This window comes from Diceros bicornis, chromosome 23 (assembly GCF_020826845.1).
Source record: "Diceros bicornis minor isolate mBicDic1 chromosome 23, mDicBic1.mat.cur, whole genome shotgun sequence".
Classification (NCBI taxonomy): Eukaryota; Metazoa; Chordata; class Mammalia; order Perissodactyla; family Rhinocerotidae; genus Diceros; species Diceros bicornis.
This window is the reverse complement of record NC_080762.1, coordinates 11,536,060-11,548,449: the sequence shown is the minus strand read 5'-3', so window position 1 is coordinate 11,548,449 and position 12,390 is coordinate 11,536,060. Positions and strand designations below refer to the sequence as shown.

At 38.9% G+C, this 12,390-nt stretch overlaps 1 protein-coding gene across 5 annotated transcripts in view; it reads left to right on the top strand.

Moving 5' to 3' along the window:
* Positions 1-5,577, top strand: part of NCOA7 (nuclear receptor coactivator 7) — a 149,857-nt gene extending 144,280 nt beyond the window's left edge. For 4 of the 5 annotated variants that reach the window (XM_058566351.1, XM_058566352.1, XM_058566350.1 and 1 more), the window contains 3 exons: positions 2,454-2,549; positions 3,004-3,077; positions 3,452-5,577. In XM_058566351.1, the coding sequence (XP_058422334.1) occupies positions 2,454-2,549; positions 3,004-3,077; positions 3,452-3,587 (306 nt within the window). In that variant the 3' untranslated portion in view covers positions 3,588-5,577. The remainder of the gene's footprint in view (positions 1-2,453; positions 2,550-3,003; positions 3,078-3,451) is intronic. The other variant, XM_058566354.1, reaches the window with a different exon arrangement.
* Positions 5,578-12,390: the final 6,813 nt, after the last annotated feature.

The window sequence follows — 12,390 nt, the reverse complement described above, 5'->3', positions numbered from 1 at the left end:
CCTTCCTGGAGTCCGGATAAACTCAGACTGGCCAAAAACTCCCTCTGAAAAGGGACCCAAATCTAATTGAATCAGACTGTGGAGTAATTTATACCACAAGGTATTACGGAAAATAATTGAGCAAGCATCAGACAATTAATAGAGTCTGATTTATACTAATATACTAACTTAATTCCAGTGAGGTATAGAAATGTTACTGCTATATTACTCTGTTACATCATTCCACTTTTTATTATTTGTATGACAATTTTGTTATACGTATTACATTGACATGTATTACAAACCCAATAGTAAATTATGATTACTACTTTCTATGATTTTTTATCTACTAAAGAAGCTAAGAGAAGAAAGGAGAGCAAATATACATTTATAGATGTTGTTATATTAATCTTCCTTTAACCACTTCTGGTTGTCTTCATTTATTCCCATGGATTCCTTTGTTCTATTGCCAAGTATTTTAAATTTTTATATGGTATAGACCCAACACTATCATTATACACAATATTATACAATTTCTTTCTAAATAAGTTAATAGAAAAAAGAGAAAATAGACATCTTCTTACATAACTAAATGCTATATACCTAACAAAATTAACAGTAATTCGTTAGTATCATTCAATCCCCAGTCCTTAAACAGATTTCTATGATTGCTAAGAAAATTTTGGCTAAGAAAGAATATAATTAGAATCCTTTGGAGAGTGAGAGAGCAAGGATGGCTTTTCCTGTTCTTTGATCAGAAAGGGACCCACTTTCTTCCACTTATGACCATTCCTCTTGTCATATTTTAGCACATGCTTTTAAAACTAGATGCCCATCTCAGTTGGCATCTCACTTGTATTTTTTTTTGTTTTAATTTTTTTTGTGAGGAAGATCAGCCCTGAGCTAACATCCATGCCAATCCTCCTCTTTTTGCTGAGGAAGACTGGCTCTGAGCTAACATCTATTGCCAATCCTCCTCCTTTTTTTTTTTCCCTTTTTCTCCCCAAAGCCCCAGTAGATAGTTGTATGTCATAGCTGCACATCCTTCTAGTTGCTGTATGTGGGATGCCGCTTCAGCATGGCCAGAGAAGCAGTGCATCGGTGTGCGCCCAGGATCCGAACCCGGGCCACCAGTAGCGGAGCGCACGCACTTAACCACTAAGCCATGGGGCCGGCCCCTCAGTTGTATTTTAGTTCTTTTACTGAAAGATCATCAGAAGGAGGGAAATGGATTTTTGATCTTTTTATTTTGTTTTGTTTTGTAGGATTTTGTTTGGTAAGGTTTAGTAGCAGAAAGTATTAAGAATATTGGTTAGAAAGAGTTTTAGACTTGTACTCCACCTAATTTTTTGTATTTCAAGGAGTCAGTAACTGAGTGTCATTGGTGAAGAAGAGATTCCACAATGATTATAATCCAATTAAAATAATTTTGAAAAGTTATAAGACATTTTTCAGATAACCTCCATTTAAAGCAATGTTTCTCAAGTGGGATTTGGAGTAGAAGGTATATCAGAATCACCTAGGGACATTTTCAAAATATGCATACTCACTCTTGCCAACCCTCACCACTGCCAGTACTGATCAGATTCTGAGCTTCAGGGTAGGAAGCTGAGGCAGTGGGCATACGTATTCTGAAAACACTACTCCTTCCAACCCCCAACAAGCAAAAAATAGGAAAGCCATTGATTCAAATACATATAAATCACCTTTAAAGCCCATAGTATTATGAAATTGTTATCTTTTTCTTAAAAGTGCTTTCAAACTAAGGTATATAGTCATGCGTTGCTTAACAACAGGGATACGTTCTGAGAAATGCTTTGTTAGGTGATTTCATTGTTGTACGAACATCGTAGAGTGTGTTTACACAAACCTAGATGGTATAGCCTACTACACACCTAGGCTATATGGTACTAATCTTATGGGACCACCATTGTATATGCAGCCCATCGTGGACAGAAATGTCATTATGTGGCACATGACTATATTGGATCAGTTATGTTAAGGATATGGTTTTAATAAACATATTGAGAACTCATTTTTTACAAATCAAAAAAGAGAAATTTATTTTCTCTGGGGAAATGTCTGGTCACAATTCCACTTATAAAACTCCTAAGAGACATGACTGTTATCTCAACCACTCATTTCTGTGTGCAAGATGCATCTTGTTTAATATTCCAAATATGTCATCTGTATTCACTAAAGGAAATTTGTCTCCATAGTGGACTTTAGAAGTCTTCTAAAATTGGAAAAATTGTTGGTCTTTGACAAATAAGTTCTCTGAGCCATTTGGGTTCCAATTAGAGCTGGGACATTTTATTTATCCATTCGTTGGTGGTCTTTTTTATTTAAGAGCTCCAATTTGGTAATGATCTTTGCTGAAAGAGGTATAATGAGATCTCAGACCAGGATTGTGTTAAAATATTTCAGAAAGCCTTTCTTTGAAAGTAGATAACGTTTCTGTTTTCTTTTGGCAGATTTTTGGAGCATATGCAACTCATCCTTTCAAGTTCAGTGACCACTATTATGGCACAGGCGAAACTTTTCTCTACACGTTTAGCCCTAATTTCAAGGTACCTAGATGGGAGAAATACCCAGCTTCCCAATGTCACAGGTAGGGATGTGGGTGGGGTTGGAGGCGGGGCCATCGTTGGAGTAGCAGCTATCCTGTAAACCTTGTTGGCTTTTGCTGTAGCCTTCATGACTACTTCATGAAGTCAGCACTGCATGACTGTAGCACACCCCCTGCTCAGAGTCCCTCCCTGGGCCTGGGGAACTGCCCTTCTGCACAGTCTGGGATCCAGGGAGGGGTTGCAAGTCAGAGTCAACATGTGCCTGAGAGGTCCTTCTGACTTCATAACCCCTTTGGAGATCTCTTCCTGGTGTGGGAAAGGTCTGGCAGTCAGGAGCTTCCTCAGCCAATGGGTAATTAATTCCCTTCCACACAGAGGTACTGTCCTAATACTCCCTCTTTGCTGATTCTCCAGATTAAAATGTCTGTTCTCTGTCCTGTGTTTCTACCCTCAGGTCTTTAAGTGGAGTGGAGAAAACTCATACTTCATCAATGGAGACATCACTTCTTTGGAACTTGGTGGTGGAGGGTAAGGTTTTTGTTGTTATTAATTTACCATCTGACCTGAGCGGGTCTGTTTTGACCTAGGTAACTGAAACCTTGGTGTCAGGTGATTTTAGCTAGTCCATGTGCTTAGATTAATTAGGACAGTGGCCTGATACATGACACCAAGAATCAAAGATAAAATGATTTATAGATGTGTCTAAATGAGGGACTACTACCACTTGTCTTTTAGGAAAGATGGGTCATTTAAATGAAATAAAGGAAATGTAACCTTTTTCAACAAGCAGTTTAGAGTTTTGTCTGTCTGTAGCGCAAAGGAAAGATGGGGCGAGGGAGGATAGAAAATGTGCCAAACAAGATTGAAATGTTTTCACCATTTTGATTTTTTCACCTTATCAGGGGACGATTTGGTTTGTGGCTCGATGCTGATTTATACCACGGACGAAGCAACTCCTGCAGCACTTTCAATAATGATATTCTTTCCAAAAAGGAAGACTTCATAGTTCAGGACCTCGAAGTATGGACATTCGAGTGACATTCAGACTGCCTTAAAATATAGCATTAAAAAGACCGGGTTTGATCAGCCCTCCTAAAGCTGGCTAGAAGACAAAGCCCCAGCACAGACTGCCTCACCCACCATAATGCTTTCTTTCTGCCATCATCTCAGAGCATGATCGCATCACAGATTCTGGAAGATAGATGTGGAGGGCAGACAACGAAGAAAGAAATTTGGAGTCCAGATTGGTGAAAGACTTTATACTCCCTCTTCCTTCAAATCCATACAGCGAGGAATCAAGAGTGTTTATAGATGTATGAGTTGAATGCAATTTTTATTTTTGGTAACTGTGAAAAAAAAAGATACTGTGGAAATACATACATGCCTTGTGTATTTATCAACATAATTTTCATTACCAAAATGTACAGCAGACTCTTGTTTGCCATGGAAAAGGTTAGTCTCATTTAGAAAAATTGCAAGTGCACAGCACTTAAAGGGAATATATGATGTTTTTTAAAAACTGTTTTATTTATTATTTCTAGTATATTGTCTGAAATGTGTTGGCAGTTTTTTTCTTTTAATGTGTCAAATCTTGAAGTAAAGAAATGTATACATTTTGTGCTATGTTTTAGCAACAAATCCATTTGATTTATATAGTTTTATATTGAATTTTTTTTTGCCCTGATTGTTTAGGGTGATAGGTCTTAAGCAGCGTATCTATATGCATAATTCTCAATTTTTAAAAACTCATTACCAATGTTCGTTGGTTTGACTATTGTTGGCCAGCTTTCCATTTAGTTATTAAAAAGGTACATTTTCAGTTACTTACTCTGAACATAACTGTGTAAAGAAGAATAAGCCATTTCTCACAGTCATAGTTGATAGTTACAGAAATGGATTCCTTTATGAACGTAGGCTTACAACAGTCCCTGCTTTTGAAAAGAAAATGCTTCCTATAAAATCATGTGTATTAATAACAAAAACTTTATTTTCGTAGTGTGTTTTACATAATTTTCCCCAAGTTTTTACATTAGCGAACAGGCCTCTGTTTTAAAAGAGACCGAGTGTTTTAATTTCTGCATATTTTATATCAAATGAAAAATGTCAAATTAGCCCAATCGTCTTAGTTTCTAGACTCTTACTTGAGAAAAAGCAATGCAAAGAAATGCATTCATACCAAAATTGAAATGAAAAGTAAAACCTATTTTTTAGCATCAATTCATTTTCACATCATAAAACAGAATTTTATTAAAAATAATAAAGCCTTGTTAAAATTTAACCAATATTATTGATTGCCAGACTTTTATGAAAGCCAAAGACTGCTAATGGAAAAAATTTTCAAATAATAGCCAAAGCTGAGAAGTGATCTGTCATAAATTACATCACCAGTGATCTTTGAAACGAAAAATTAATAACAAGTAATATTTACATACCTGCATTTAAAAAAACAAAACAGTTCTTAGAATGTTAGCCTTAAGCTGGCAGAATATTTCCCTTATTCTCTTACTTTAGACTATTTATAAAAGAGAACAAACAAATTGCCAAGTGGCCTCCTGTCAGATCAACAGTTATTTTATTCCACTCACATTCCGTGCAAGTTTAAATGGATGCTATAAAATCTTAAATCTGTAGCCTGGGTCTGCTTTCACCCAGTTCTCCTACTGAGAACTCTTGATTAACAACATACTGGCAGCTTAACCTTAATCTGCTTGTTAAATAATGTGTTGGTGTGAGATACCAGGATTAATGATCACGTATACCATTTATGCCATTTGCAACCATATGCTATTAACAAACAGAATGGTCATTTGCATATAGTTTACTCTCACCTAGTTTAGTCCATGCTATTATACTTGTGAGAGCATATCCAGATGCTGTGTTCTCTATTTACAACAGTATTGTCCAATCAGAAATGTGTGGCCCTTCATTTATGGATATTAAGTATATGTAATGCAGTGCTAGCCCAATATTTTCAATAAAGGAATTTATGCATTCAGTGTGATTTTCTTTTTGAGGAGTCATTAAATATTTATAGGATGCTAGAGTTTTTACTTGTGTGAGAGTATGATGAAATACTTAGACATGTCCAGTGCTCATGTTTCTATTGCCGCTCTGGAAATTCCGTCTTCATTCTTTGTAGCCACCTTCCTATCCTCTCATCAGTTCATGAAAACTGCTCCTGTTATAGTTACTGGAGACAACTCTTGGCTCTATCTACCTGTTTCTCTGTCCTTAATCCTTCTAGCTGTTATTTGAATAGTGACCTCCTTTTAGAACATCTCTCTTGACCTACTTGCTAATTTCCATGAGGGACACGTTTCCTCTGATCAGTTTTCTTTGGCATCCTGTCTCCTAGTCCTTAAAGATGAAGACCCCAGCAGTCTTCATTGCTCCTCAATTCCTCAGTTCATGAGTCCATATCAAAGGACTTGGGTGGGAGGGGGCAACCAAATATCTCAGCAGATTCTGTTGAAAATGACTTAGATACATCTCCATACTACAGCCACCAGGGACATCCTGAACTAGTGTGAGAAGTATCATTGCCCTTCATTTCCGTGTCCTTAATTCCTTTTAAAATTTTAGAGGCATGTGGACCAGGACTAATAAAAGAAATTTCCTTTTGAGGGAGGCATTGAGAATCTCTTAAACCAGAAAGGGAAGCTAAGATTCACGGTCTTTTTAGGACGCTTAACCTGTTTTTATCAGTATAATCAGATGAAGCAAGATAAGGTGGTCAGAAGCTGAAGGAAGTTCCAGAAACTAAAGGTCAGCCATACTCGCTCCTTGTGTGACTATCAGAAGTGCCTTTGACCACTTCCTTCTGCTCAATCAGGTCACAAACTCCTCATTTATGTGAAGCCCTAACCTCAGAGCATCACATCCTCTGCCCCCACTTCCTTGCCTATAACCATTATCCATAGTGATCCCGTAACAGAAGGTATCTTAATGAGAAGATTAGGCTTTACGATTCACACCAAAATCAAAAGTCTTACTGCCTTCCCTGCTATTTCAAATCTCTAGTGATTCCGAATAAAAGCTAGAAAGGGCCTTCCTGTTATGATCCATCAAGCCATCAAAATAGTGTTTTTTTTTTTGTGAGGAAGATTAGCCCTGAGCTAACATCTGATGCCAGTCCTCCTCTTTTTGCTGAGGAAGATTGGCCCTGAGCTAACATCCGTGCCCATCTTCCTCTACTTTATACGGGACGCTGCCACAGCATGGCTCGACAAGCAGTACGTCGGTGCGTGCCCGGGATCCGAACCGGCGAACCCCGGGCCGCTGCAGCAGAGCGTGCGCACCCAACCGCTTGCACCACTAGGCCGGCCCCCAAAATAGTGTTTCTTGACAGAATGTCTTTGGGGACTTATTGTTTATCTTCTATATCAGGGCTGCTCAATAGAACATTCTTTGATGATGGAAATGTTCCCTAAATTTGCACTGTCCTTTATGGTAGCCACTAGCTACCATATAAATAAACCATACCAATAAAAACTGTACTAGTTTTGAACACTTGAAATGTGATTGAGGAGCTGAATTATTAATTTTAACTCATTTACATTTTAGCCACATGTGGCCAGTGGCTGCCATATTGAATAGCGCAGCTCTAGATCAAGATCAAGATTTGGCACAGCTCAGACTGTTACTCCGTTGCCAGAAGAGAACCTTTAGTTCTAAGTACTTAGATTTGTCTCTGCTATTATAGATCATCACACTGCTTGGCACCACCTAAAGTTAATAGCGTGTGTCTCACTGTTTAGGTAGTCAGCTAATAAAGTGACCAGAGGGCTGAGTTCCACACTGAAACTTGGATCACTTAGGGTTACTGATCTCTATCTCTAACCAAAGGTAGTGAAAACCTCTCCCAGGGCCCGGGCCTTGTCTCAAAAAAGATTTCCTGCCTTGGCCATTGGCATGTGTTTTGTTCCTATACTGGACATTCTACTGCACATGGCAGCCCTGTATGATGCCATATCCCTCACCAGGCACCCAGCCACAGTGCATGATGAACCACAGGAAAGAAAAACAATTTATTCCTTACACAGAATTGTGCATCAAGTTTCAGAATCATCAAAAGATAATGAACCACCAAGAAGGCCTCAAACAGTTCTATTCAGTGACCAATCTTCCTTACTAAGCTTGTCAGCTTGGGTGCCCACTCACCACGTGCACACCCAGAGAACCCGCCTGCATGTGGAGAAAGTTTTCAGTATCAACCCATTAAAATGAAGAGCGATCAAAGGCATAATAAGAGAAGAGAGCACTATGGGCCAGCCCGTTGGCGTAGCGGTTAAGTTCCCGCGTTCTGCTTTGGCGGCCAGGGGTTCACGGGTTTGGATCCTAGGCACGGACCTACTCACTGGTCATTAAGCCATGCTGAGGTGGTGTCCCACACGGAAGAACTAGAAGGACCTACAACTAGGCTATATAACTGTGTACTGGGGCTTTGAGAAGAAAAAAGAAAAAGAGGAAGATCAGCCACAGATGTTAGCTCAGGGCCAATCTTCCTCAAAAAATAAAAAAGGGAAGAGAGCATTAGATAATCTTAGTGTCCTATTTACCCATCCACAAGGACTCATCATTTGAACAACCACTCTACTGCTAGGGTTACAAAAAGTAACCCTGATCTAGCTTAACATAAACCTTGAGGAAAATGCTAAACAAGAAATGTATTCACGTTCAACAAACTTGGGAGATAAGGCATGTCTTCTCATGTCTCTGCAGCTAGAAAAATCCTCCTTACCTTGAGGTACTTTGAAAACATTGGAATTCAGCCAATCGGTTCAGCCTTGAATCCCCACAGCTGTCCTTCTTGGCTTAACCCCAAGCTCCACTGGCGGATGGATCAGCCACATTTTACCTAACAGCTGACTGAGATCAGCCCTTTCATCTTTGAAGACTCCAATTAACAATAAGGCTATTTCTACAGATATGCTATGTTGAGGTATTGTGTCGACCTTGAGAGCTGTTAAAAGGCCCTACTCCATACCCAGCAAGGACTAGGCTTGTTCTTCTGCAGCATCTTGTTTCCCTATTAGATCCTCCAAAGGGTCAGATAAGTGGATAGGTTTGACCTGGGGTGTCCCAGGGAGAGTTGGGGGTATACGGCATGTGTCCCTTCCAGCAGGTCATATAATCAGGTCACCCAGGTAGAATCAAAGCTTCTAGAGACTTCAAAAGGCAGCAACGCATAGTGGAGAAGGCATGGAGTCCCTGGAGCCAGACATTCTGGGTTTGAATCTCAACTCTAGAGCTTACTAGCTATGTGACCTTGGTTAAGTAATTTAACCTCTGTGTGCCTCATTTTCCTGATCTACTACGTGGGAATAATAAAGTGCCCCCCCCTTATCTGCAGGGGATATCTTCCAAGACCCCCAGTGGATGCCGGAAACCACGGATAGTACTGAACCTTATATATACTATGTTTTTTCCTATATATACATACCCATGATAAAGTTTAACTTATAAATTAGACACAGGTAAGAGATTAGCAACAATAACAATAAAACAAATCAATTATAACAATTTGCTGTAGTGAAAGTTACCATAGATCTTAGCAACCTCAGCAGATGATTTTCTTATTGTCGAGAACTTTCATCTTTTCACTTAAAGGAAGCACTTTACAGCTTCTCTTTGGCATATCTGAATTGCCAGCATCACTACTCTTGCGCTTTGGGGACATTATTAAGTAAAATAAAGGTTACTTGAACACAAGCACTGCGATAACACGACAGTTGATCTGATAACTGAGACGGCTACTGAGTGACTAATAGTGTATACAGTTTGGATCCGCTGGACAAAGGGATGATTCATGCCCTGGGGGATGAGACAGCACAAGATTTCATCAAGCTACTCAGAAGGGCTCACAATTTAAAATTTATTTATTTCTGGAATTTTCTATTTAATATTTTCCAACCCAGGCTGACCGAGGGTAACTGAAACTTCGGAAAGGGAAACCGCGGATAATGGGGGCCTACTGTAATAACAATCCCATGACTGTATGATGATTAGAGCAATTAAAATTGTGCCCAGGATACAGTAAGCACTACTAAGTGTTAGATAAACAAAATAGTGAAAGAATTCCTCCTTCAAATGGAGGAACCAACTAATGATGTGCGAGTTTCAAAAGAAAGTTCATCTTCTAAGACAGCGACTTATTTAGTTATGAAAATGACTTTCAGACATATTGCAAAGGCTCCCATTAGCTCTTTAGATATTTTTAACTGAGGTTTTATTTCCTTTTTTACTTATAAAACTAATACACGTTCATGGTAAAGTTTTCAAACAGTACAGGAGATTCTCAGAGGTAACAACCACAAAAGTACTTTGTGTTTCCTTCTAGAGCATGCCTATGCTTGTATTATTTATGTCTCCTTCATATAAACAGAAGTATACTATACATACTGATCTTCACTTTGCCTTTTTAATTCAACCATATACTGTGAAAAGTATTTTGTATATGTAGCATCAGAACAACATCAGTATATGGAGACTTACCTCATTCTTCATTGCAAGGGTCTGTCATTGTTTAAACAGTTCTTCATTAATGGACTTTTTTTGGCTATTACCAACAATTTTTAGTGAACATGCTTGTATATAGAACTTTGTACATTTATGAATTGTATATTTGTAAGATTACTTTTAACAGTGAGTCTAATTTGCATTTTCCTGACTACTATGAAGATGAGCATCTTTTAATATGTTTCTTAGCCATTCACGTTTTCTCTTTTGTGAGATGTCTATTCATGTCTTCTGCCTGTTTCTTCTAGTCTGTCTTCTGGGAAGAGGTCACACGAAATCCTTGCTGTTCCTACCTTAAGGATAATAGACGTTAGTCAGTCTATTAATCTTATCTACTTCTGATGAGGGGGACAAATAGTTAACATGATGACATCAGAGGTTCTCAGGCCCTACACTTCAGTTAAGTGATTTTTTTTTTAGAAGCAGCATCAAGCAGTTCACTTGTAACAACAGTAAACATTTATTGAGCGCTTATGTGCTAGGTACTATTCTAAGCACTTTACATATATTATCTCAATTAATCATCATCATAACTTGTGATGGTCATGAGCTAGGTACTACTATTATTTCCCATTTGAGGAAATGGAAGCACTGAAAAATCAGTGACTTGTCCAAGGCGGAATCACTACTAAATGGTAGAAACATGCTTCAAATTGAGGGAGTCTGACTCCCCAGCCCATGCCTTTAACCACTTAGATAACCACAAGAGAGAGCAAGTTAGTTGGGAGTATAGCAAAGATAGAGGGCATGGTGGGTGCCCAGAAGCAATCCAGGGAATTGACGGGCCTCAGGTCCATGCCAGGTAGGGAAGGAAGTGAAGATGGGAAGGCGACTGAAAGAGCTGAAGAAAGGTCAAGAACAGAAATTACTAAGAAGTTAGGAGAGTGTGAAAGTTGCTGGGACAGGTGCTTGCAGAGGTGTAAAGAGGCATTGCAGTTCAGATTTTCAGAGCATCTGGGTAAATGTAAAGTTAGAATTTTGCCGCGGGGATGAGTTGTGTTAAAGAGGAATGGAGGCAAAGGGCACTGGAAGCCAGGTGCTTGAGAAGTGGCGAATCACGGAAGTTGAGGTTGTCTGAGATAACACTGGAAGTTTGGCAGCATTTGTGGGCCAGTTGCTGAAGCTTTCTGTGAATCTGGGGGAGTGACCTAGAAGCCAGTGGGTGATTGATAGTGATTATGCTTCATGCTATAGCATGAGACTCCTACCTGTATCAGGCGTTGCATACAGGTAGGAATGGAAGCCCCTGGAACTGGTAGTTAGAAGCTAGAAGAATGCCTACGCTGCTTCCAAATCTCTCTCAGCATGTTGGAAGGTGGGGAGAAAAAGCAATTTTTGTTTGTCAAGGCTCAAGGGGAGTGATGTCCTTGGGGGAAAGCCAAGTTTCAGTGAAGGCAAGAAGGTGAAGGCATGGTTCTGTGAGGAGATTGCTGGTATAGATTAGATTGCTTACAATCAAACTGTGGCTTTTACAGTGGAAGAAGTTTAAAAGAGGTCAGCGGTGGAAAAAAGTTGGGGGAAAAGAAGCATAGGATAGTTTGGTCATGAGTAAAGAAAAATTTTTTTCTTTGAGGTCAGCTAATAAGAATACGAATGAATGGCGTAGATGAGATTTATTGGCCTTGAGATTATAAAGAAATACAGGTGTGAATTTGACAAGAAAACTGACATTAACTTAAGATGATGGAGGTGTGCTGATTTACACAGTAGCTATTTTCTGTTGATTGTGGGGAGACAGGAAGTGCCTCTGGTCCTACTAAAATGGCTGTAAGATGGACCTCTCTATCATCCACCAACTAAACGATCCTGAGTAGGCTGATTCATCTTCCTGTATCCCATTTTCTCCATTTTTAAAATAGGGATAATAATATCTACTTCTCTGAGTTGTCACGAGAATCAAGTTAATTTATGTATATGAAAGTGCCTTAGAAAATTGTAAAATGCCAGACAAAGGTAAGTTAGTACTATTACGGTGTTAGTCACATCATACTTTGTTTATGCTGAATCTATGAGAAACGCGAAGTCCAAGGGTAACCTTGTTCCTGATAGAAAGTAGGAATTACTTTCAATGATTTATTTGAAGACATGGCTTTTAGGAAAGCATGATGAAGAAAAGCAGAAGTGTCTACATTATATTCTATAGACAGGTAAATGAAATAACTTATCAGGGAAAAAAATAGGAAGGAGAAAGTCGTCTTAAGGAGAAGGGATTTTTCCTTTGTTATTCTTTCTGTTACAAACGATTTACATAGTTTCCATTTAAGAACAACAGATCAGGACTTCCCTTAAAGTCCTTTAGCAAAGCTCAAAGAACCACAAGTTG